Raw genomic sequence first — 23,915 nt, forward strand, 5'->3', positions numbered from 1 at the left:
GGTATTTTTGAAAAATAAAACTAATAATGGTATTTTTGGAAAATACTCATTTTGTGGTATTTAAGATAATTTCCCATTTAAAAATTGTTTTAAAAAATCGAGACATTAGATTACTATGTTTTCTCTTATCATTATAGGTGTTATGATCGTTAAAATTTATAATGTTAGAGTTTTATATATTCAAGTTGGCAAGAAAATCTTAATGTAGATATAATAGATGATTTCCAAACAAATCTAAGTGACGAAAGATTGTCTCATTGAGTACTCGACATGTATCTGAAATATAAAAACGGAACATAATTTAGGAATGACTACATGGTAGAAAAAATGAGAAAGATTTTATTAAACTAAAAAAACCATCTTAGTGAAGATTTCATGATTAAATTTTTTCATTAATCTTGAACCAAAGAATTAAATTAATAATATTTTAAATTTTTAGTAATATCGATTCATAACCCTTCTCGTCAAACAATATGTAATCTAATATAATATGTCCGTGTTATTTTAAAATTTTAATTAAGTTTAAATATAATAATTATAATATTTTAAACTTCTTTAAAATTTTGCAATTGACAATATACGTTTAAAAACAAACTATCATATAAAACCGAGTTAATGGTATACAAATTTTAAAGTTTGGATGGTTATTAAGTGAAAGTTTATACTCATTCGGATTTTAATTCATTTTGATCTTATTATGACTCTGAATCATTCTCTAAATACTTTAGCCAATTTGGGACCGTTAAACACACTTTTTATATCTACTCTAACGTCCTATAATTCTTTATTATTACATTTGTCTTTTTTTTTTTTTAACTTATTTTCTATGTTAAATTCTTGTATATATACAAATTTACTCGTGATCCTAACCCTATATTTTTCTTACTAATGATGATGAATGATCATATATTCAAATGTTTTCTATATAAAAAAAAAATCATCATACACGTTTAATCAAATGCTTCTTAACTTACGTAAACTTTTAAAGCCTTATTCACATATTCTACTGTGACAAAAGAATTACATTTTCCATCGATTATTAATTTAGGAAATTATAATTTTGACAAAGGGAAATTATAATATACCTATTACTACAAAGTGGTGCTAGAATAGTAATTACAAAATTACAACCAACTAAAAAAAAGTGAGTTAGATTGGGTTATGAATGTAAGAGCAAACCATGTGAAGTAGTTGTCTTTTTGTGTTGCTTTTGGTGTAGACCAATGCCACTTCACGGCTTCAACGATGTTTCGTTTATCCCATTATAAATTATCTATTTTTTATTTACATAATTAAAATTCTAGAGATATACATTACAACAAACTCAAAATAAAAATTTTAAAAAATTATATATTTGCATATATGAATATTGGATAGAACTGTCTTGTAATAATAGTGTACGACGAAGTGATTTAATAATCGTCAGAAGTATGGTATTGGTCGTATGGTTTTAATTATGTATTTAATAAGATGTTGGACATTTAAAGATGTATAGATCTATCAAATCAAATAAAATTTATAACAAAATCACAAAAGAATTTTAATGTTTACTATGTAATTATATTTATATATCCTTTTGATTAATGATTATACAAGTTAAGATATGTTATATAGTGAGAAAATAATTGTCCACGCATGTGCTACATTATTCAATTCTTAGGGTATATATGTTTATGGAATCATTATATAGCTTTATAATAGCATGTAAGGTGATAATTGTAACTAAATCTGCCATGTTAGTGGTTGGTGTGGATGCACAATCAAACTTTGATTTATCTTGTTTTGTTTCTTTTCTCTTGATATTATATTTGCTTTGTCGTGTTTTGTTTTTTTTTTCTATCTTCAAATTATATATGACCAAGATTGTTAGTTAAATTATATATACACACAAATAGTAAATAAAGTTATATCTAATTTTTGTTGGTATTGTTGTTGTCATGGGTAAAAATGCTTTAAAATATCATAAACAAAGGTTAAAAAACTACTGAAAGTAAAAATTTAAATTTTGCAGATATCTCTTAGTAAATTTCTATTATGAATGTGTTCTTAATGGGAGGGAAAATCAAGCCAGACTATTTGCTGGAGGTATTTTTATACCCTAACTACGATACCTGGCAAATAGCAACTTAAACTCGCAAAAATTCAAATTCCCAACCTCAACTATATGAAATCAGTCAAAATCAACATATACTCAAACATTTTTAGTTAACTACTTAACGGCGATGAGTCAGCCGACACCGTGGTAGTGATGGTACATTAGAGTTGAGAAAAACGAAGTCGTTTCTTGAGTTTAGTGCTCTTGAATTGAAGATTCGATGAGTATTTGTTTTAACAGTTCCTTGATTCGAGAATCCAAAACTCACGAAACGACGTCATATTACTAATACCGTTTTGATATATGTTGATTTTGGCTGATTTCATATAGTTTAGATTGGGAATTTGAATTTTTTGTGAGTTTATGTTGCTATTTGTCGGGTCTCGTAGTTTGGGTATAAAAATACCGTCAGCAAATAGTATATGAAAACGTTAAATGATAAGCCATTACTTTCTTCTGTACATATACAACCATGTAATCATGCAAAACTATTCATTTTTCTTATGTGTTTTTAAGATGATTGGGCCTATAATTGAAAGAAAAGCCCATGTATAAGGTTTGTTTCAATAGTCCAGAATATACACAAATTAAAAAAGTAGTATACAATGAGAATGGTGATTGGTGAATATGAACACTGTTGCTAGAAATGATCACTAGTGATGTTGTTGGTTATGTGTTGTCGCCATTGCTGTTTTATTTGGCGACAAAGAATTTTATAGTCTTTCACGTTACCACATCATGCAAGCAAGCAACACCTTCTCCTCATATTTGAGTTTTATGATTTATAGATTTTTTGGTCGTTCAATTTCCCTTTGTTACTCGCCACTACATTATACATCTTTTAAGAATAGTGTAGTGTAACTTTTGCTTTCTTTAGTTATATTGTTTTGTTTAACGAATGTAAAATTTATTCAACCAAAAAAAATTTGTTTACCAAATTTGTTTACCAAATTTGTAAACCATCTTTTAGTTTGGAGCTTACTTGTTGCGTGAAAGAGATAAGTCTGTTACGGACCAAAAGAACGATGAAATTTTCGGTAGCATCGGGTTGTTATTGTGCCTTCTACGATTTTTGGTTTTTTGGTAAAAGGTTAAATTTCGATTTTTTGTTCTATAGTTTATATAACCATTTGATTATGTGTGGTTTTATTTGTATCCTTATGGTGACTTTTGATAATTTTCTTTTGCAATTGCAAACTCGCTTTAAAAAGTAATGAAAGAGAAGTTAGGGAAAAAAAAACATTGTATGGGTCACAAACCCTTCTTTCTCTTTCGAACCCTACTACAAATCTTTGGAGTGTAAAATTCTCTAATGAACTATAGTAAATGATTTGATGGGTTTAGTTGTTAAATAGATTTGCTATAGATATATTTTACAATCTATCAATAAAATAGTTATAATCATACATGTATAAGATGTTCATATCAGAAAATAGAGCAAATTGGTTAAGATCGAGACCAGAAGTAATAGACTCGGTAGTGGAGAGAGCTTTGTAAATCAAAGTTTAATTGTTATGCGTTGTATACATTTTACAACATCTATTTTTCCAATAGAAAAAAAAACTAAATTAAACATTACATAAATATGTAAATAGAAAAACTTTTCTTTTATGAAATCAAATTTATAGGAAAAAAAAACATATTGTTAAAATCGACGAAAAATTGTATTTTCTATTATAAAATCTAAATCTCGGTTCATAATCTCGAATGATTTTAAATGAGTTTTTTGGTCGTCGGTCTTCTCAAATCCCTTAACTATTTTTCGTTAGTTATTATTATCATGATTAACTATTATAAGCAAGTACTCAAGACTACTAAATAGTGAATACTAATAGACCAAGGGGCCAAGAGACAAATATATAAATAGTAGAATAGGTGGATTTGGTTGTTTGCACCCTTTTTCTTGAGCAAAGCATCTCATTTTTAAGAGTTTAAATATTCTATAAGTATTCCTAATAATTATTGTTTAACAAAAGATTCAAGATTTGGGTTGTGGCCAAAATCTGGCCATGTGATGTGCTGAAAAAGTTGTTGTGGTCTACTGTTTAATCCTATTGTAGTGATCATTCTTTTTATTTATTTTCTAATTTGATCCATCGATAAGAATGTTGTTATTTTGGAAAAGAAAAATTATAAAACTTTGTTCCAAACATAATGTTGATATCATGTTATATATGATATGAATGTCTTTTTATTATTTTTTACGATACATCGATGTTTGGTAGGGGACACAATATGCAATAACAACAAACAACTCTCAAACAAGTTTTACTAATTTTATAATTTAATTATCACTAGATATCTACATTATATATATTTGAAGACCTAGAATTTTTCAAAATTTGGCCTACACTTTATGGTACCATTAATTTTGGAAGAGAATAAAATTACTTTCTATAATAATCGGTTAGTATCGCATGATTTTGAAAGTATAATGTTATAATAGAATTAATAATTTTGGCATGTTTTGTCAAAATGATATATGCTTATGAAGAATTAAAAATTTTAAAGAAGTTGTTTAAAAACTTCATATTTAGAAATGGACCAAAAAAAAAATCATAATGAAGATTTATGCATATTTTGTTTTTTCACATTTCCATGTAATCTAAATTATTAAAATAAATTCTGTGTGCAGTAATTTTTTTTTTTAATCCATCAATAAATATTATGCAAGCAAACCTTATGCATATTTTGTTTAATTTAATTATGATCAGTTAAAAATATAGTAATCTATGTCTTGTAATTTTGTATCATATCTATATGAATAAACCTATTGTTTTCTTTTCGCCGAACCTAATGAAATCTTTACAATATATGCCTAGTTTGATGACTTTTGTGAGATTTCTCTTTATCATATACACAACTTTATTAGTTGTTAAACGGTACTTAAAACTCAACAAAAGTAACTTTTGACCATACATTTCTTTATATATACACCTCATAAGAGACTGATGCTAATTATCACATTGCACAAAAATAAAACTTGATTATAAATGGAAGTGAGTACATAAATTTATATAAGTTAATTTAAACCAACTCATAACACATGTTTGCAAATTATCATTGTTTGCCTTTAAATGGGTGTTGTAGGGTCAAAGATTAATGACTTTTGCTTTGAAACAATTATAGTTAATTAGTTTGTCTTGGTGCCTTTGTCACCTTTGAAACACACTCTCTATTATATCCCAAAAATGTTTTAAAAACTTTAATCCAACATTACTTCATTATGCTTAAAATATCTCTTATCTTATACTCAATTTTGTTCGACACTTTCCGTAATATTAGGACCGACGACCATTATATTTTTTCTTTAATTAGACAAACGTACTTCAAATTATCATTAATATGTGAGAAAATATATATACATACATCATAGATCATGATAGTGGAAGCTATAGTTTATGAAAACATATATTCGATGAGCTTTTATAGTATTTATATGAACGTTTAAATTTTTTAAAATTTATAGATTTTTATACGTTTCTAAAAATCAAAATTATGTATCCCAATTCATGTGATAATTCTTGTTTTTGAGTTTATCATGTTCGACCACTTCACTCGCAACGATGTGAAAGACAGATATTCATAAATATATTTGTCATTTTTTCTTAATTTTTTTTTATTACCTATGGTAAATCCCCGGACCTATCGAAGGATCCGAGATTAATTCTTTGAGAGAGGGTATCCCACGGGTATATCCCTCCCCCCTTCTCCAAGTTTTTCAAATGGGTCTTAAGCAAGAGACCCATCATACCCATGTGGCCAAAGGGATAAAGTTAGCAATTCTGCGTCTGGGAAGAATCGATCCCTGGTTATATTTGTCATTTGAAATGAAAAAAAAAATGAAAATGTTGATAAACACAAATTAAGATACAATGCTATTGAGGATATATATTAAGGATATTTTCCTAATATTGTAGATTAGGATTATGTAAATTTAACTTTATCATATTAGGGTTAGACTTTGTAAGTGTGTATAAATATTAGACTTTAAGGTCCAAGTAATACAAGTGAATACATTATTCTTTCATTTGAAATAATGTATAAGAAACATAGAAGACCTTTAGAACATGCATTTCCCTTTAGTTTCCTATCATTGCTAATGCCGTAAAGTTACACACACACAGAAACATATGGGAGTCATTTACAAACACAATGGATTTGTAGTAAGACCACTTAAATGAACATTGATAAGATCTTAGTTGTTTGTTTACAACTACGTGGGCTTAAGGCCTCGTCCACATTGTTCAACCACTAGGCTTGTATCTAATATATAGTACTAGTCGTGCAAGATCGCATATAAAAGTAAGTTGATCAACACCAAAAACATATCAAAGAGTAGTGAATTGACCTAGTAGGGACTAGGGAATCAAGCTATTTGTATTATAATGAGAAATTCATCAAAAATCTGGCCAAAGTGGTTATGGGAACAAATTCATCTCTATGAGGTTCATGAGAGTTCGTAGCTCCTCTAGACTCATCCAACAAGTCATCAGTTCAAGGAAGATGATACTTGTTATTCACTATGACTCAATTAAGTCCCTAATCCATACATAACCAGAAAATCTCATATCTTTTGTGGTTTACAAATAACACCGATGCTCCCCACGTGAACTGCTCGGATGGATAAAACCTTTACATAACTTGTGTTATTATGTAACAAAAGATTTCGATAATTTCTAATGTTGTAAATATCACTTGTTAAAACAAGTATGAATACTTAATAGTTTTCAAAATGTAAATGACTATAATTAGTAAAATTAAACCCTATATGCACGTCAGAATGCTTAGACCTAGAAATTAGTTTACCAAATATATAACTCGTAAATCCTTGTTCTAACATCTTTTAATAATGGTGTGTTGTTTTGTGAAATCCTAATATACACAAACCAAAAAGAAGCATAATAGGAAATCAACTCATTTATTTTAAACAAAATACGCAATGGAAATTGTATCGATATTCATATTTGAAATATATATACGGTAAAACCTCTATTAATTAATAAACACTGCAAAGTAGCAAAAGCCGATACGATAATATTTTTTTCTGAATTCTCTATGTAAATATATAGTCCCATTATCATCATAAATTAATAACCATATACATTATAATTATATAATCTTCTATAGCTCATTTATATTAAAAAAATTGTTATGTTATATTTTCAAACCATGATATTATAAAATACACATTTCATAAAAATAGCTAAAACATTAATTGCCATTAAAAAAAAAAAACAAATATGCATCATTTTCATTTTGATCGTTTTTAGTCTATTAAAATACAACAATTGAGATTATTATTCAAGAATTTGAATTTATGTGTGTCATGTGTATAAGCAAATTTATCTATAGATTTTGTAATTTATCATCAATATTTTTTTTCTAAATATTAAAATTTCAATTTCAAAACCATAAAATTTATAACTTCCAAAAGTCTAATCAAGTTTTTTTGTAAATTGTCTCAATTCATAATTTAAAAAAAAAATAAAATAATTAAAAACACATATATAAATAAGAGATATAAATTAATTAATTAATTAATATCACTATAAATTAATAAAATGACATGGTCTCAACATTATTAATTTATAGGTTTTACCATATATATATATTTTGTCTTGATGGTTAATACACAATATGTTTATATTTAGCAGTTAAGGAAATTAAGTTAGTAAGGTTTAGGATTCATTTTGACCTCAGATTCTAATTTGTATTATGGCTGAAGAAGGTTGGAGAAGAGCCATGTAATGAATGGAAAAAATATGTTCGCGCTTTAAATTGCGCTTGATGATGAAGAGAAACCATATGGACGTGCATGGTTTGTCCAAAGTTATTTAAGCTTAAAGCAGTAAAAATATGGTTGCCCTATGATGAGGGTTGTGGGTTGTTCTTATGTTCCTTTACTTTTTCTAAAGGGCGGATATTTGGGATATGTTATGGGAAACTTCTAGATGTTGACAGGACTTGGAGTGCCACATAAACAATTGATATGAGTGCTTCGAACTAATCACACACCGGTATATGACTTAAAGAGGTTTGAAAATCAATCCATAAAGTGTTTGGCAAGGGTATTGATCCTAGGAAGCCGAAATTCGTTGAAGCCCTAAAGTTTTTTTTACAAAATGAATGAAAAAATAGTAGCATAAAATATCAAGACTTATATGAGGATATGTTTGGCTGTGGAGGATTTATGGTTTATGTTTAAGAAATTTCATACTGGTCTTGAAATCTTTGAGGTAAACATATTAAACACCCATGAAACCTTTCTACGCCTAGGATTCAGTTCAAGAAGATGCTCAAACAACATCCTTCTTGTACTGCATATTAAGTTGCTTATGAAGGAGATGGATTGGCCTTTGACTGGATTGAGCGGTGCTATGCTTTCATACAACATGGAGGAGAGGATCGTACCAAGGTGTAATGTGGTGAAAGCTCTCACGTCCAAAGGCTTGCTTGGAAGTGAACTCCCTTCCATTTTAACTGTCTTGATCTACAAGAATCATGTTTTCTTAGACAGGTTTGTGACAATTCACAATGATGAGGAGCTTGTGCCTGAGTTGATAGAATTTTTCAAGGCTCGTGAGCAGGAGATGAAAGGCTGGGAAATCCCTCCTCAAGCAACATTGTAATATGATTGAAGTTAAACAAAAAAAAACACTTCTTACTAAGAATTAAAGTTTAATTTTGCAGAGATATCTTAGTAAATTTCTATTAACCATTAAATTTTTATTATTTATGATTGTGTTCTTAATTATTTCTATTATTACTCAGTATATGTATAAACTTCAAATGATAGCTATCATTTTCAGTACACACAATCATGTAATCATGCAAAGCTAATTAATTTTTGTTATGGGTTTTTAATTTTTAAATGATTGGGCTTAACTAGTATTGTCGTTGTTGTTGTGTTTGGCGACAAAGAATTTTAGTCTTTCACGTCACAACATCATGCAAGCAAACACCTTCTCCTCATATTTGAGTTTAAGCAACGTTCTTTTATAGATTTTTTGGTCGTTCAATTAATTTAACCAAAAAAATCTTGGTAGTAGAATTTTTTGATAACTAAAATGAGCTTCAGGTAAGGGTCATTAAACGACATCAACTATCAGTTCATGAACCTTTATTATTAAGAGATTTATTTCTTATTATTATTTCATGAAGATGTTTACTTCAAAGTTTTCAGATTAATTATCGATACCTAATTGTAGATATCATTTACGATTATATGTTGATACAAATATAATATTATTTAGTGTAGAGATATACATATATAATACCCTGTCGCTATACTAATTTTACCGATCTTGTTTTATCCATAAAAAAGTGTAGCTTGGTTTAATAGAATTCTCGACCAATTCACGAATATGTCTATCTTATCTCACTTTTCAAAATTACATGACCTAACGGTTAAGCCCAACTTTAATTTTAATAATATTTCTATTGTCATGATTATAAAAAAAAAAAATCGTTCACACCATGAATGAGATCTCAAATATTTTATGTCATATACATTATCTTTCCAAGTTTAAGTAATTTATTTGTAATTAATTTTTTAACTACCAATTATGTTGTCATCTTCTACATATATTTCCTCAACATCTAGTTTTCATTTCATCTTCTATTGACTCTTATATAATATATACTGTATTAGCATATGAATTTATTTTCAAGACATAAAATATATATATTTTTTAGAATTCATGTTTCACTTTCACTATTATTTTCCTGTTTAAAATAATAGTGGTGTTCGTTTCAGAATTAGATTATATATAGAGTCTGATCCCATGTTAGGGAGATGTAACAGTGATTTGAAAGGAGGAGCATGGAAACAATTAATGAAACTATTAGAACATGAAAATCAATTACAGATAACATAAGAGAAACTCAAATAAGTTATATTAATAGATAAAGATGAGGCAAGTTCATAGAGTGACGACAGAAGCAACATACAAGACCTAAAGTTTAGTAGTAGTAATCTAAGAGAGGAGGATACAAGGGCCATGAAAACATTATACCACTTCATATCACCTATAACAAGGATGAGACAAGTTCATAGAGTACAAAACCTTTGTAATAACAGCACTAGACCACTCCATGTTACCCCAAATCTCGACTATATAACCCCACAGTTTAAAGAGATCTCTGCACACCAAATCTCAAGACCACATAACCCCACAGTTTCGTCCCACAAGAGCACAATATTGGAACCAGAGAAAATAAGTCTAGCCCGGGGAAGTAAATCTATCAGCCGACTCTGAGTCCTTCCCTGGGAATAAGAAAAATCGATCGTATTCTGTTCTCACAAAGCTACACTACACACATCAAAGTTGACAAGTCTAGAACTAGATAGCTTACCCCTCAGAGTCTCATTAGAAAACATCCTCTCAGGTTCACCTTCTTCTTTACACCAATCCCAGTCCTTTGACTCATACCAATAGATTCTTCCCCTTTGAACTAACACAATAGATCAAATCATCAACCATACACCAATCTCTTCTGATTCCTTTCTAATGACCACTCTTCCCCATTTAGTGATCAAATCATCAACCACTAGCGACCCATCAAAGATCGTATCTTGTTGAGATCAGGTGAAGCCATTAGAGTACGATTACTCTTGGAGGTGAGAGATAAGGCTGCTTGGTCTAATCTCAAGAGTATAAAGCTATGAACTTTAGAGCTATATCATCTGGTAACGATGATAAAGGAAACGTTGACGGAGATGCTTCCATCTTCCTCTTCTTGTGCGGTGGCGACTCCTCGGAATTTAGCATCTACTGACTCAAAAGTTTGGATTTTTATGTGTTTGAGAGAGCGACAAAGAGAGAAGTCGATCATATCTATAATTACAATAAACCAAAAGGGTACAACAAAGTTTCAATTTTTTTGTTTTAGTATTCAAAAAGTTTCAATTTTTAATATAAAGATTGTGACGAGCTTTGCAACATCTTCACCTTTATACTTACAGTAGCCGTGATGATACCAAGCTCGTTTACACCTTCGTTGAACCAATCTAGTTTGTCTCAGGGTTGTCCCAAGTTTTACTTCGACATTCACGAGTTGTTTTAGTCGTTTAGAGAGGTACTTAAGAAGATGACCCATGAGAAGGTAAGATTATGCTTTAGAGTTTCTGTTCATGGAGAATTCTTTGCCTTTACATAGGACTTAAAGTTTCAGCCTTGGCTAGAACATGTAACTTTCATGCGGTGATTAGTTTGTGTTTTAGGGAGTTTCTAATGAAATATTGTGGTTTGGAAGATTGTGGGAAACGATTGTGTGTGTCTAGAGTGGCTTTATCAGTGTTGGATTTGCCAAAAGTGGGATACTTGGTTGATATAATTGAAGATTGTACAGTTTTGGTGAATTATGATGTTGTTTTCGGGTTGAATAGTATTGTCTTAGAGACTGAAGCTTGTGCAAGTTCTCTTTACTGTTGTTATAAAGCAGTGCCAAGAGCTCTTTGTCATACTCGTAGTACTTGTTGTTTCAGCGGTTCCCGACTAAGTTTAAGGATATAGCTGAGGATGATGCGAGTTTAGTGGAGTTGCTTTTGTTGGTCAAGTAGGAATTGTTATGTGGATCCTGGTGTGAGTTTGTGTGCTTCTTTACAGGTCTGTCTCAAAGGAAAAGAGCTTGAATGGTGTGAGTTTGTGTGCTCCTTTACAAGTCTGTCTCGAAAAAGAAGAGTTTTAGATGGTGTGAGTTTGTGTGCTACTTCACAGGTCTGTCTTGAAGAAGAAAAAGCTTGGATTGTTTATAACTATAGCTCAACGTATGCTTTGCTGGAGTAGTAATGGTGTCATTAGATTTACTCGTATCGTTCGAAAATTTCCGTTTCTCAGGGACATTTGATCTGAGATTTGAAGTTTTCATCTTTGAGTAAGACTTCTTGATTTTTGAATTTGTTACTGCAGTTTCTAGGGATGTTCTTGTTTACTCATTTGCTTAGTTGAGTAACTATGATTGTGATCACAAAACTAGATTTTGCCCAAACTTTGTGATTCATCCGAGAGCCCATTGATAGTTACTTAAATTTCTACGCACTAACTGTGATGCAGAAGGAATCTATTGAAGGCATTTATGTTGGTTTGTTGAATATTTTGTTTCATTTTGAGTGCAGGCTGACTTCTTTATATGAGAGACCACAAGACCTGCTAAAACATGAGGTACACTCATGTGTTGCCTACTGACTTTGTGTAAAGCATCAAACAGATTTGTTATTCCACAAAATCGAATCTGAAAACGAGTGAGGTTGCAAGGTTGAGCTGTGTTATTGATTGTGTCTTCTTCTTTGTGTTAAGAGTGATTATGTCTTCCACAGTTCAGTTGCTTTCTTTTGCCATGGTAAACTAAGAGAATGTTGTGTAGGCGGTGTTGTGCACTACAAGGATGTAATTTTTAGTCCTGGGTGAAAAAACCAAACCGAATGCGCCAAACCAAAACCCAAACCAAAATTTAAACAAAAACGAAAGGATCTTATACTTATGATATGAAAGTATCCGAAACTCAATCGTACCAAACCAAAACCGAAACAAGAAGCTACGATACAATTTTATACTTAAAATATTTGTTAGCTTTAGACCGAAAAAAATACTAAAAAATTACCAAAAAGTATAAAAATATCTGATAATCAAAGCAAAAACAAGAAAAAAAACTCCAAAATATACAAATACTAGCAGTTGACCCCCCGCGCAGGAGGTTTATAATTTTGTTTTGTTAATTTTTATTCATATTGTGATATTTGATTATCTTTTTAAATTAATTTTCAAAAAATATTATAATTATTTTTTTCTTTAATTATTATCTTTGAATACTCAAATTTGTATTAAAAGCATTTGATTCAATTTATGAAATACCATTTTTCTTTTCTTATTGATCATGTTATAAACTAATATTTCACTTTCAATTTTATTTTTCCTCTTTATAATTTTATATATACAATTACATAAATGTTGTTTTATTCTACCCTAAATTTAAAATTTACTTACATTCTAAAACTCAGTAACATATTTAAAATTTTAAACTATGATCAATTTAAAATGAAAATTGAATTATATTATTACCATTAATAAAAAAATTAAAGTATTGTTTTTTTTATTTTAACATTTCATTTATTTTACATAATTTATATAAACTTTCTATTAATTAAATAAGTAACATAAATATGCTCTAAATGAATGTTTTAAATTTATTTTAATGTAAAAACAAAAATGTGGCTTAGGTGGATGCTTAGGCGGCATCATGAGAAGAGAAAAACTAACTTTATATATATAGATTCGAACCAAAATAATAAGGTTTTAGACCAAAAATAATAAGGTTTTAAACTCCAAAAAAATTGAACCAAATATATCTAAAAATACTCAAAAATATCTGAAAATTCATGAAATTACACAAAATATCCAAAATAATAAGATTTTAGATCAGTTTCTCGTTTAAGATCCGAAACCGAACCAAAACCAAACCGAAATTCATAAAAAAAACCAAAACCGAATCATACCGAATCGAAACCAAACCGAATATCTGAACGCCCAGGACTAGTAATTTTTGCCTCTCCATTGTGTTCCCCTTGGTCTCTACGTCTTCTCCAGCTACAACTTCAGATCCTCAACTGATAATAACAATGTGAAAGAAAACTCTGTTTTCAGATATGGTTGAACTCAGATGAATCGTTGAAACCGCCTAACATGTTCTGATTAGTAGCTAGATTACAAAAGTAAGCAACTAGATGATTCGTTTAAAAACCATTTAACATGTTTTAATCCATAGTTAAATGAAGTTTTTGTTCTCTCACTGTGTTGTTGTCATTGTTACCACTATTTTAAAATTCACGTCTGAAACGCAAACGCATTGATTTGCGTTTGAGAAGACCAAAGGTTTTTTATTTTTATTTTCTTCTGCAACAACAATTATGATAAGAGACAAAAGAGTACGAAATTGAAGAAAAGTGGCAAAGTTGTATTACCGTATTTACCCTTCTTCTCGTAAGCAAAAAACTGTCGTATCGAGCACGAAAGGGAGGGTATTATCGTCATTTAACATTTCCTTTTTGTGCTACTCTACTCTACTGCTTCATCCACGTCACTGCTATAAATCAGAAACGAAGCATTCTGTTTCCCTCTTCCTTTTTCTTCTTCTTCTTCTTCTTCTTCTCTCTCTGTCATCAGAAAAAACAAAGCTCGTCGGAAAAAAGAAATGCTCTCGTTTTCGTCTTCTCCGATCGAAATTTCTTGAACGAATCCACAAGTTTTCTAGAAATTTCCGCTGCATTTCTCGATTTCTCGTGGAGTTTTTTTTTCCGTTTGGTGATTGAAGAAGAGAGCTGAAAATCTAGGGTTTCGAAGATGGAAATGGTGCGAAGAATCTCGAACTCGGAACTTTTTTTTTTTATTTTGCTTGAAACGAAGATGATTTTAGTAGCTTGACGCCGTGATCGAAGCATTTTTTTGCTATTTCAGTGTTGGAAATTTCTAATTTCGTCTTGAGAATTGCTGAAACAAAGCTTAGAACCTTCGATTTTGTTTTTTTCATTTTTACAGGGACCTATGAGTTTCGATTTCACTGAGATTTGGGACTCGTACTCTGATTATCCCACCGGAAAAGTAGCTCCGGTTCGTTCGTATGTTACCGAGGTCGACGAAGAGAAGATCAGAGACAACTACGCGTTTTTAGATTCCGTTTTGAAAGACAACAAATCTGAGTTTGTTCTCCACGCGAAACGTCTCTTAGCCGGAGAAGATGAGGAATCCAAGAGAATCGAAGCGTTGAAGCTTCTTACTGCTTGTTGTAGTTACGATTCGGTTAAGTGTGCTTCGTCAATCATCAACGGAGATGTTGGATCGGTTCCGTACATCAACGATGTGAGTGACGATACAGGACTCTCGCCTCTTCACACGGCGGCTGAGTCTCACGCGCCACTGTGTGTTGAGATGCTTCTGAAACGACGAGCTCGTACTGATATGAGAAGCAAAGATGAACGCGCTTTGATTCCTCTGGAGCTATCTCTCTCTAATGGCAGGTAGGTATCCACATTTGACTTTTATTTGACTCTGGTTAAATTTGGGAATAAAGCTTTAATCGTCTCTTTGAATCATGAAGCTTGAACATGTGTAACTCTACCATATTTGGAAAATTCTGTAAAATCTGGCGGATGATACTGTTGGGTGATTACTTTGTTTCTATATCGATTTTGCAGCATTGATGTGACATGGAATCCCACTAGTGACTCAATTAGAGACTTGATCTTCTTGCTTGGTGACAAGGTTAAACACTCATTCCTTTTAACGCGTTATTTGGTTGCTTGGAGATACTATGTTGATTATGGAGACTTTGCAAGTAAAATTGAGCCTTTTGTTACATATAGGACTTGATAGTAGTGAAACTGTGTTGCTTGAAGAAACTATGTTGTTGATTAATGGATTGTAAGAGACTTTGCAAAGCTTTTTCGTGTAAAGTTGAGTAATTTCTTACGTATATAGGACATGACTGTTGTGAAAATGCTTGCTGAGAAGACAAAGGAAGTGGACGCTGTGGCTTATGTGTATGCCAAGGCTGGTGAGATTGTTTCTTTGACTTCATTGCTGATTGTAGCACCTGAGAAGATTAGAGAAGCAAATGTAGCATTACAGGATGATGATAATTCTGTGCCAAAGCCGAAAAGAAAAACGATATATGAGGCTGTTATTCAAGAAGCACTGCGAAGTAATAGCTCGATGCAAGGCGCATGCAGCGAGAAAAGAATTGTTTTTCTTAGAGAGATTGAGCTCCTTCAGCTCTTTGGTGCTGCAGTTTTCGTGGATAAGCAAACCTCACCGCTTATCTCTATTGTTCAGGTGAGACTTGGGTTACTTCATTACCATTATTATGTGAACTACACATGCAAATTAATGACGGTTGTAATGTAATTCTGTAGGAAGGGGACGAAGCTGTTCTTGAACTGCTTTTAAACACCAATATTGATGTTAATGAAATAGATGCAGAAGGAAATACTGCTATTCAATGCAGCCTGAAGGGATCGTCTGTGCCACATAAGCAGCAAACGAGGTATAATTTCTCTTAATAACCTTAATTATATTGTTGCATGATGATTACATTCCCAACTCGAGAATAATAACATTTGCGTATCCAGAATCATGCAGCTACTTATTGCACACGGTGCTCGAGTTAACCAAAAGAACAAGTTGGGTTTATCTGCAATACACTTTGCTGCTGCAAATGGAAATTTATCTGCACTTGAGGTAAATTGTCTAGTCTTTCTAGTTTGTGTTTCTCATCCTAAGCTGAAACAAGATTATGAAACTTGCGATGAATTTGAGCCTACAGATGCTATTATCGGCCAACCCTGACTTGGTTCACATGAAGACAGTAATCAAAGAGACACCACTATTCTTTGCAGTGAAGAATAACCATCTTGACTGTGTTGAGTTGCTTCTTCGATTCGGAGCAAATATAGAGATTCATAATCTACGGTGAGGCAATACTCAAACCATTTTCTTAGCATTCATCCTTGATAAATAATCCCTCTGTGATCACCTGAATCTGATGTTTCATTCATCTTGTGCAGAAAGCAAAGACCAATAGAGCTGACACAGTCACAAGATATACGTTTCCTCCTTAACCCAACAAATATCAGTTGCTGTAAGTAATTGTTCTTCCATATGGCCAAAAACAAACAAGCATTGTTGTGCATTTCTTTTTATAAACAACTGTGAAATGTGCAGTTAGCAAAGAAACGGAACTTGCACAGTCACAGAGTGCAGTGCTAACACAAGCAGATGACGAAGAAACACTTAGACTCCTCGGAAAATCCGTGCCACCATGGCTGAAAAAGTTTGTAAATTGGTTTCCAGGGCACCTCCGAGCTACATCACAGAACAGGAGAGCTGGATATCCGCTCTCATCGCTCAAAGCTGATTTCCGCACTATTTTTGGCCAGGATATCGATCACAGCTCTATTGGTTTCCCCAAGCTCAGCGACTTCATTAAATCATTTCCAAAACTCTGTGCAATGAAAGTCGTCCCGCTAGGTAAACTTGGAGATCCAACACACTGGGTGCTGTTACCTGCCAAATCCAAGAGCTCTCGGGTCAAAGGAAGACCTCCCGAGCCACTCATTATCAATACGAATGACTCTGTTGCTTCTCCCAACAAACCAAAAGCCTTATCAGTTCCTCCAGGTTTTAACTTCATACAAGAAGCAGATGCCTCTAAAACCTTCAAAGCAACACCAGAACCTCAACCTCAACCTCCTCCCTTGGTTGCATCTTACAACAGCAGACATCAACTACAACATCCGGTTCTGGAGACACTTACAAGGATCAGAAACAACACTTCCGTATTCTTTCTTCGTGAGTTCGACTTTTATCAAGTAAGCAATGCAATCCCACTCTCTGCTCTGTTCATAATTTAAAATTATTTGTTTCTCACTTGGTGGTGATTAATATATATTTGGCAGAGCTATGAGACATGTTTAAAGGAAGGGATGTGTTTCTGGTGCAACAAGAACATGCTTCTATGGGCAAACTTCCCATGCCGACACAAACTTTGGTGCAGCTCTTGTAAACAACAGATTACTCAATCTATTCTAGGAGAGAAGAGCCTTGACGAGAACCATCACAGGTGTGTGATCTGTGATGCAAAAGTGGAACGTTTCGTCTTGTCTCCACCGTCTGAATCCGATCACCATAGGCTTTCAAGTGGTCTCCCTAACAACGCCGAATTAGCCACTTCATTCCTTCAATTCCTCAGCATAAGGAAGTAATAATGTTATCAACCTTTTTCTTCTTATTCACTTACTAACATTTGTTTAGTTAAAAGCTTCTTCTAACCTTTTGTTTTCTTTTTTACTCGTTTTTGCATTACCTTGATGCAGTTCCATGAACAAGATGATGATACATCGTGAGATATAAACAAAGGAACTAACACAACAACTTCTTCGTATGTGGTAAGTGCATTTTACTCATCAGTTTGTAAATACAAATAAGTAATGGAGATGAAAGTTATGCTTAACAAATCAAATCAAATTTGAGTTAGCTTGTCTTTGAGTATTATTATGTTCTTGAGGATTTTAGTTTGTTTTCGAGCTTTAATATATTCTTGTGGTTCTTTAATGACTCAGTTAGCTACAAATTAACGAATGAACTTAAAACAGAGAAACTTGGAGAAAGTAAAATCTGATTTTAGAACAAAACTGAATCCACATATTATTAGAAAACAAAATATTTGCTTTTTCAAATCCTACAAAAAAGATCCTCTTCATCACTCGTATTGTAACTTTTTTTTTTTCTAACTTTTTGGTGCAGTCTTCTCCTTTGCCTTTTGAAGCTTCAAAACCTTCTTGACAATCTTCTGCTCTTCCACCAAGAAGGCCCTGACGATCCTACAACAGAGAATAGTGCTCAGATTAGTTGCAGTGGCTTTTAATAAGAAACCAAATTTTTTTAAAGAACTCTTTGAAATACACTTACCTCTCCCTAACAGCTACTCCAGATAGAACACCACCATAGGCACGATTCACTGTTCTCTCGTTCCTCGACAACCTTGACCTTTTGTACTCAGCAGGTCTCAAATGTGGAATCTGCAATCACATTTAGTGAAAGTATATAAAAAAACCATACTAATAATGCGAGACGGAAGATTACATTAGCTGATTTTATGAATTAAGTGCTTAGTAGATTAATCACCCATCTAACCAGACCTTGGTTATTAAATTCGAATCAAAGAACAGATGCAAGTAACTGTAAACTCATTATCACAGAACAAGTATTTCCACAATCACAAGAGAAAATATCAGAGAAAGCCTAATGATGCTTGTCCTAAGGAGTTATTAAGTTAAGGTAGGAAATGGCTTTATTAAATATGAAGTCTAGATCTACCAAGACGATTTACCATTATGTAAACCTTGTTAATCCATATCAACAGCCCAAAAGTATGAAACTTTCCACTAATTTATCAAGCTTAGCAAACCGGAAACAAACAAGTTCGTGAATTAAACCCCTTTAGTGACTACGTTTCGATTCGATTTACAGTTCCGGATTTTGCCTCAATGCCAAAACAAGTTGATCAATATAAGCAGACCAAAACTGAGACACATTCTCTACTGCAAAACCATGAACCTTAGCACCAAAGTATACAAGCTTTTTTCCAAAGTAATTGAGATGAGAAAACAGTCAAACACCTAACACACACACAACAATAGACGAGAACAATATTCAAAACAGATAAGAAATGAAATTGAATAGAAGGTAAGGGTTCAAAATAGAAAAGTTTACCCCTTATGGTGCTTACCTTAAGAGCAGGCTATCAAATCAAGCTAAGACTGGCTGAAATGGATATGAAAGTCTAGCATACTAAGAAGAGTCTAGATCAATGGAGAAAAATAATGAAGCTTTTCACAAATTTAACCAAGCTAAAGCAAACACTTGAATCTCTAAAGTGTCTAGATTCCAAATCTAGTTCCAGATTTTGTCCCAAACCAATACCAAACGAATCAGAACACAAAGACCCGTAACTAAGCACGCATTGTCTACTAAGCATAAACACGAACCGCTTTTTTCCAAATTGGTTAAGACGAGAATGTAGCTAGCACACACAACTAGGGACATTAACTCAAAACACCAAAATTCACAAACTTTCTTGAAACATATAATCTAAAGCAGATTAGAGAGAATGAAACAGAATAGAAAAGCTTACTCCATGAAAATGTAGTCTACTAAGACAAATCTAGATCAATGGCGAAAAAGAATGAAGCTTTTCAAAAATTTAACCAAACTAAGACAAATACTTTAATCCCTAACGTATCTAGATTCCAAGTCAATGCCAAAAGAATCAGAACACAAGTACACATAACTCTTGACACATTGTTCACTATACATAAACAAGAACCCTTCTACCAAAATTCACAAACTTTCTTCCAAATTGGTTAAGACGAGAATGTAGCTAACACACACAACAAGGGACATAAACTCAAAACACCAACCCTAACACCAAAATTTACAAACTTTCTTGGAACATAGAATCTAAAACAGATCAGAGAATGAAAATGAATAGAAAAGCTTACTCCTTGGATCCTCTTGCCAGTAACAGGGCACTTAGGTCCACTAGCTCTCTTGTTCGTAGTCTGGTAAGTCAATTTCCCACCTTTAAGCAAAACCCACAAGTTAAAACAAAACCTTTAGATCCCCACCACAAGTTCAGACACATTTCAAGAATCACTACTAAGAGAGAGAGCTTGGTACGTTACCAGGAGTCTTGACAATGCGGTGCTGGTTAGACTTGGTGGCGTAAGAGTGACGTGACCGGTACACAAGACGTTGAACCATTTTCGCTGAGCTTTGAGTGAAGTAAAGAGAGAGAGACGAAGATGAAACAGTAGAGGAACGGCGAAAGGGGATAAAAGGGTTTGATGTGAGTTTATATATGAGGATGATCTATTGAACCCTAGATCCAATGGATGTGGAGCTTTCATTTTAAACGGCTTGGATTGATCGTATTTTTTATTTTCCTTTTGTTGTTTTCTTTTGTATTTCTATTTGGAAGCTTGTAAATTTTGGTTAGGCTAAGTTTGAAAATTGTAATTTTAGTTTGCTAATATATATATATATATTTTATCAAAAAGGAAAATATACCCAAAAAAAACTGTTTTTTGTTTTGAGTAATTTTTACTAGGTGAATTCTCTTAAATACCACTAAAATGGTTTTTTTTTCCAAAAATAGCAATATGAGTTTTATTTTCCTATATATATTTATATCTTTAATAGTTAGTTATACGTTTACAAAAAAAAAAAATAGTTAGTTATACAATTTTGTTAAAGAACAATATTTTTTGACACATGTCAAAATCTAATCAGATTAGCTTGACACGTAACGCGATTACGTGAATGACTAACTTTGAAACCAAGCTTATATAAAATCTTGTGGGAAAGATGTGCAATAGGCTTTTACTCCCCTCTATGAATACATCATTTTAAATCTTTGAAATGACGTATAATAAGGTAACTTCTTAAAAGTAGTTGTTGCAAACACCATGGTAAATAGGTTCACCAAATCTCTCATTAAACAAATTTTGAGGAAACGCACATCACCACTCTTTTGGAATTCATTCATGATTTATGTTGATCATGATTTTTAATTTTTATGTTCTCATCAATGTATGTAAAAGACTTTTAAAATAATTGTTTTTCTTCGTTGGAATCACAATATTTAAGCCACTATAATCACAACATTATTTAAAGTCGTTTAAATGTTTATATTATCTTTTGGAGTCATTAATCATTTAAATTGAATCATATCCCTGCAAATAAATAAGTATCATACTAACAAATTATATTAGATGATTTCATATATGACGAATACTTACTCTCTAGATATATCCAAGTTTTGTTTTATATCTTCTAACGATAGACATGCAATTGTTTTATAAATGTGCTTACAATGATATGCATGTGTGCTCAATTTTTTGTCATAAGTTCTCCAATATCGATATGTACATCCTCCCCTCCCCTCTCCGAATACTTTTAGAGTGTACATCATGTTGGCCAAGTACGAAAAGAAGACTCCAAAATATAACAAACAAATAACAAATAATATTTACTTCCATATAAAAAAAATTTAAACATTTTTTTATATAAATTCGAGTATACATGTAAAATGACACACACGTACGTAAATAACATTTATGAAAATTTATCAAGGAATTCAAAAATTGTGTCAAACATAACAAACTTTTAATGTGTATCGGTGTATGGACAAGCGCATATATATATATATATATCAACGTTGAAATCCATGATAAATTGAGAAATCAAATGGACATAATTTACATTGTCTTCTCTGTTGCTCTGGTTCTTTTTACAAAATTACAAATTTAGGATAACTTCTTTTGTTAAATTTAAAATTTAAGATTTTGTATTTCGAAAACGGTTTTATTTACATTTATATTAAATTAGAGAACCTAAGTGTAGATTAGTTCATTAAAATGATGCGATTGGTAGTTCCGTATCGTTTTTCTTTCGAATTAAATGTTAAATTATATTTAAAGAAAAAATAGCGTTGTTACAACTAGTGCACCGGATAGTTTAAAAACTACTGATCGAAAATAAATTGAAAAATAAGATCAAGAAAAAAAATTAACTCCTAGATTGAAACTAGAGCTGAATGCCTTTGTCATAACGTCGATATCCTAGTCGTTGAATGGTTATGAATTGATTACGGACTTGTTGATTAATTGGCTTGCCGTCCTCGAAGGTTCTCCATGTCTCCTCCCATTTCTCTCTCGCCAAATAGTGTGAATAGTAACCTGAAAATGTATCGAACAAGAAAACTCTCGATACGATCTAGTTGAGGGTTGGATACGTAAGCGAGAATCTTGTGCCAAACTGTAGTATATCTTGCTTTAAAAACTCCCTTAGCAAGCATAGCCCAGATTTTCGCCGTGTAAGCATAGTGAAAAAAGAGATGCTCCCTGGTTTCAAGACAGTGCTGACAAAAAAAGACAAGTTCTGGCTACTCCATGGTTCCACCGAGCCATTCGAGCTTTGGTCGCTAAATGATCATGCACTGCTAACCAACTGCATAAACTATATTTGGACGTTGCGTGAGGAAACCAAACCCCTTTGTGCCAAGTGATTTGCTGAGAAGATGTGCGGATATGATTCCACGTATCCCTTGTAGAAAAAGTTTTTTTGAATTCATCATTTTTTCCTCGCTACAACTTCCGTATCGTTTTCACTGTAATCAATTCATAAAAGCGATTAAAAATAAAACCATTTTAACGAAAGTCTAGAAGTGCCACTAACCTCTCTCTTTACCCGCTAACAATATTTTTAAAGACTAATATAGAAATCAATCATATGAAAGTACTGTTACTTCTTCTTTAAGCTTTTTTTTTTTTCAATTTAATGCAATTTTTCTCACTTAAATCTGTAGAAATTATTACTCTTACCAAACAAAAACAAATTTATCAAACATTTCTTTCTTAATGGATATGTACTTGTGTCTACTATGCAAAATTCTCATCTTATGTTTTTCATGACATTACCATTCCAACTAATTTAAACCGACAAGATTAGAATTAGATGACAATCAAAAAGTTAGCTTTCAATTAAATTTTAGTCTTATTAATTCCACCAAACCATTCCCAAACAAAGCAAAGATATGAGGAGTGAGTACTTTAATGGGGGTCGTTAACTAGGCCCATTATTCAATCACGAGGCCCAACAATTCAATAGTCATAATAACATTTTTAACAACCTCATTAAACAAAACAAACCGGTCTAAACCGGTTATTAAATTCAGGTTTGGTTAAGAAATTTATAAACCAACCGATCGGATCAATCGCATGCACTGTCCTAATAATAAATACGGTCTGAATAAAAACTCTGCATTTGTTCTTATGTATCAAATCTGCATGTGCGCTTGCAGTGATAGCTTTTATTTCTCTTCATTGACAAAATTAAATATATACATATAAAATTAAAATAAAATAAACTTAGTACCTAATATTTATTTTTAATGTTTATACTTTTTATTTTATTTATTCTAATTAAATAATTTTTAAAAATAGGTATTTTGATGCTGGAAAATTGTGTTTGTGTAGTCCCTACATCATAAGCACCATCCATACATCACACATGCATTCCATGTTATTAAGAAGTTGTCATTTAATATAAATCATATAATCTCAAATCATATTTTATTTTTTATATAAGAATATATATTATGCCTCTTTATATTCCACCTCCATACTTATTATGATGATGAATCATATCACTTTGAATGCGTTATGTGATTTATATTATATAGTAAAAGAAATTAAATACCAAAT

At 31.8% G+C, this 23,915-nt stretch overlaps 2 protein-coding genes and 1 long non-coding RNA gene across 5 annotated transcripts; 2 read left to right on the forward strand and 1 right to left on the reverse strand.

Moving 5' to 3' along the window:
• Nucleotides 1-10,165: 10,165 nt before the first annotated feature.
• On the forward strand, nucleotides 10,166-12,517 carry LOC111830568. Of its 3 annotated transcripts, none has more exons than XR_002833981.1 (3): nucleotides 10,166-10,959; nucleotides 11,064-11,974; nucleotides 12,216-12,517. It is a non-coding gene; the product is annotated as an uncharacterized LOC111830568 (long non-coding RNA). The 3 variants fall into 3 exon arrangements; XR_002833982.1 differs by having other exon boundaries at nucleotides 11,064-11,203; nucleotides 11,707-12,517; XR_002833980.1 differs by having other exon boundaries at nucleotides 11,064-12,517.
• Nucleotides 12,518-14,304: 1,787 nt separating this feature from the next.
• On the forward strand, nucleotides 14,305-18,035 carry LOC17885910. Its single transcript, XM_023782977.1, has 11 exons — nucleotides 14,305-14,445; nucleotides 14,632-15,110; nucleotides 15,288-15,354; nucleotides 15,571-15,924; nucleotides 16,005-16,135; nucleotides 16,221-16,329; nucleotides 16,415-16,560; nucleotides 16,656-16,729; nucleotides 16,813-17,459; nucleotides 17,547-17,848; nucleotides 17,964-18,035. Exons 1-11 carry the CDS (start codon nucleotides 14,437-14,439, stop codon nucleotides 17,998-18,000), a joined length of 2,355 nt encoding a protein of 784 aa, XP_023638745.1. The 5' UTR covers nucleotides 14,305-14,436; the 3' UTR covers nucleotides 18,001-18,035.
• A 204-nt stretch (nucleotides 18,036-18,239) lies between these two features.
• LOC17885222 (60S ribosomal protein L34-3) lies at nucleotides 18,240-20,479 on the reverse strand. The gene is made up of 4 exons (XM_006291921.2): nucleotides 20,334-20,479; nucleotides 20,151-20,230; nucleotides 18,559-18,668; nucleotides 18,240-18,470 (listed from the first exon to the last, which is right to left on the reverse strand). The coding sequence occupies exons 1-4, from the start codon at nucleotides 20,410-20,412 to the stop codon at nucleotides 18,377-18,379; spliced, it is 363 nt and encodes a 120-aa protein (XP_006291983.2). The 5' UTR covers nucleotides 20,413-20,479; the 3' UTR covers nucleotides 18,240-18,376.
• Between the last annotated feature and the right edge of the window lie 3,436 nt (nucleotides 20,480-23,915).

Source organism: Capsella rubella, unplaced genomic scaffold (genome assembly GCF_000375325.1).
Source record: "Capsella rubella cultivar Monte Gargano unplaced genomic scaffold, Caprub1_0 scaffold_5, whole genome shotgun sequence".
In the NCBI taxonomy this organism is placed as follows: domain Eukaryota; kingdom Viridiplantae; phylum Streptophyta; class Magnoliopsida; order Brassicales; family Brassicaceae; genus Capsella; species Capsella rubella.

Excerpts from the sequence above, each read along its gene's own strand:
- LOC17885910 (XM_023782977.1), top strand. Across the intron at positions 16,730-16,812 it reads CCCAACAAATATCAGTTGCT|TTAGCAAAGAAACGGAACTT; the intron begins GTAAGTAATTGT and ends TGAAATGTGCAG. Across the intron at positions 17,849-17,963 it reads CAATTCCTCAGCATAAGGAA|TTCCATGAACAAGATGATGA; the intron begins GTAATAATGTTA and ends ACCTTGATGCAG.
- LOC17885222 (XM_006291921.2), bottom strand. The coding sequence starts at position 20,412 with ATGGTTCAACGTCTTGTGTACCGGTCACGTCACTCTTACGCCACCAAG. Across the intron at positions 18,669-20,150 it reads CTGGCAAGAGGATCCAAGGA|ATTCCACATTTGAGACCTGC; the intron begins GTAAGCTTTTCT and ends ATGTGATTGCAG. Across the intron at positions 18,471-18,558 it reads GGAGTAGCTGTTAGGGAGAG|GATCGTCAGGGCCTTCTTGG; the intron begins GTAAGTGTATTT and ends TCTCTGTTGTAG.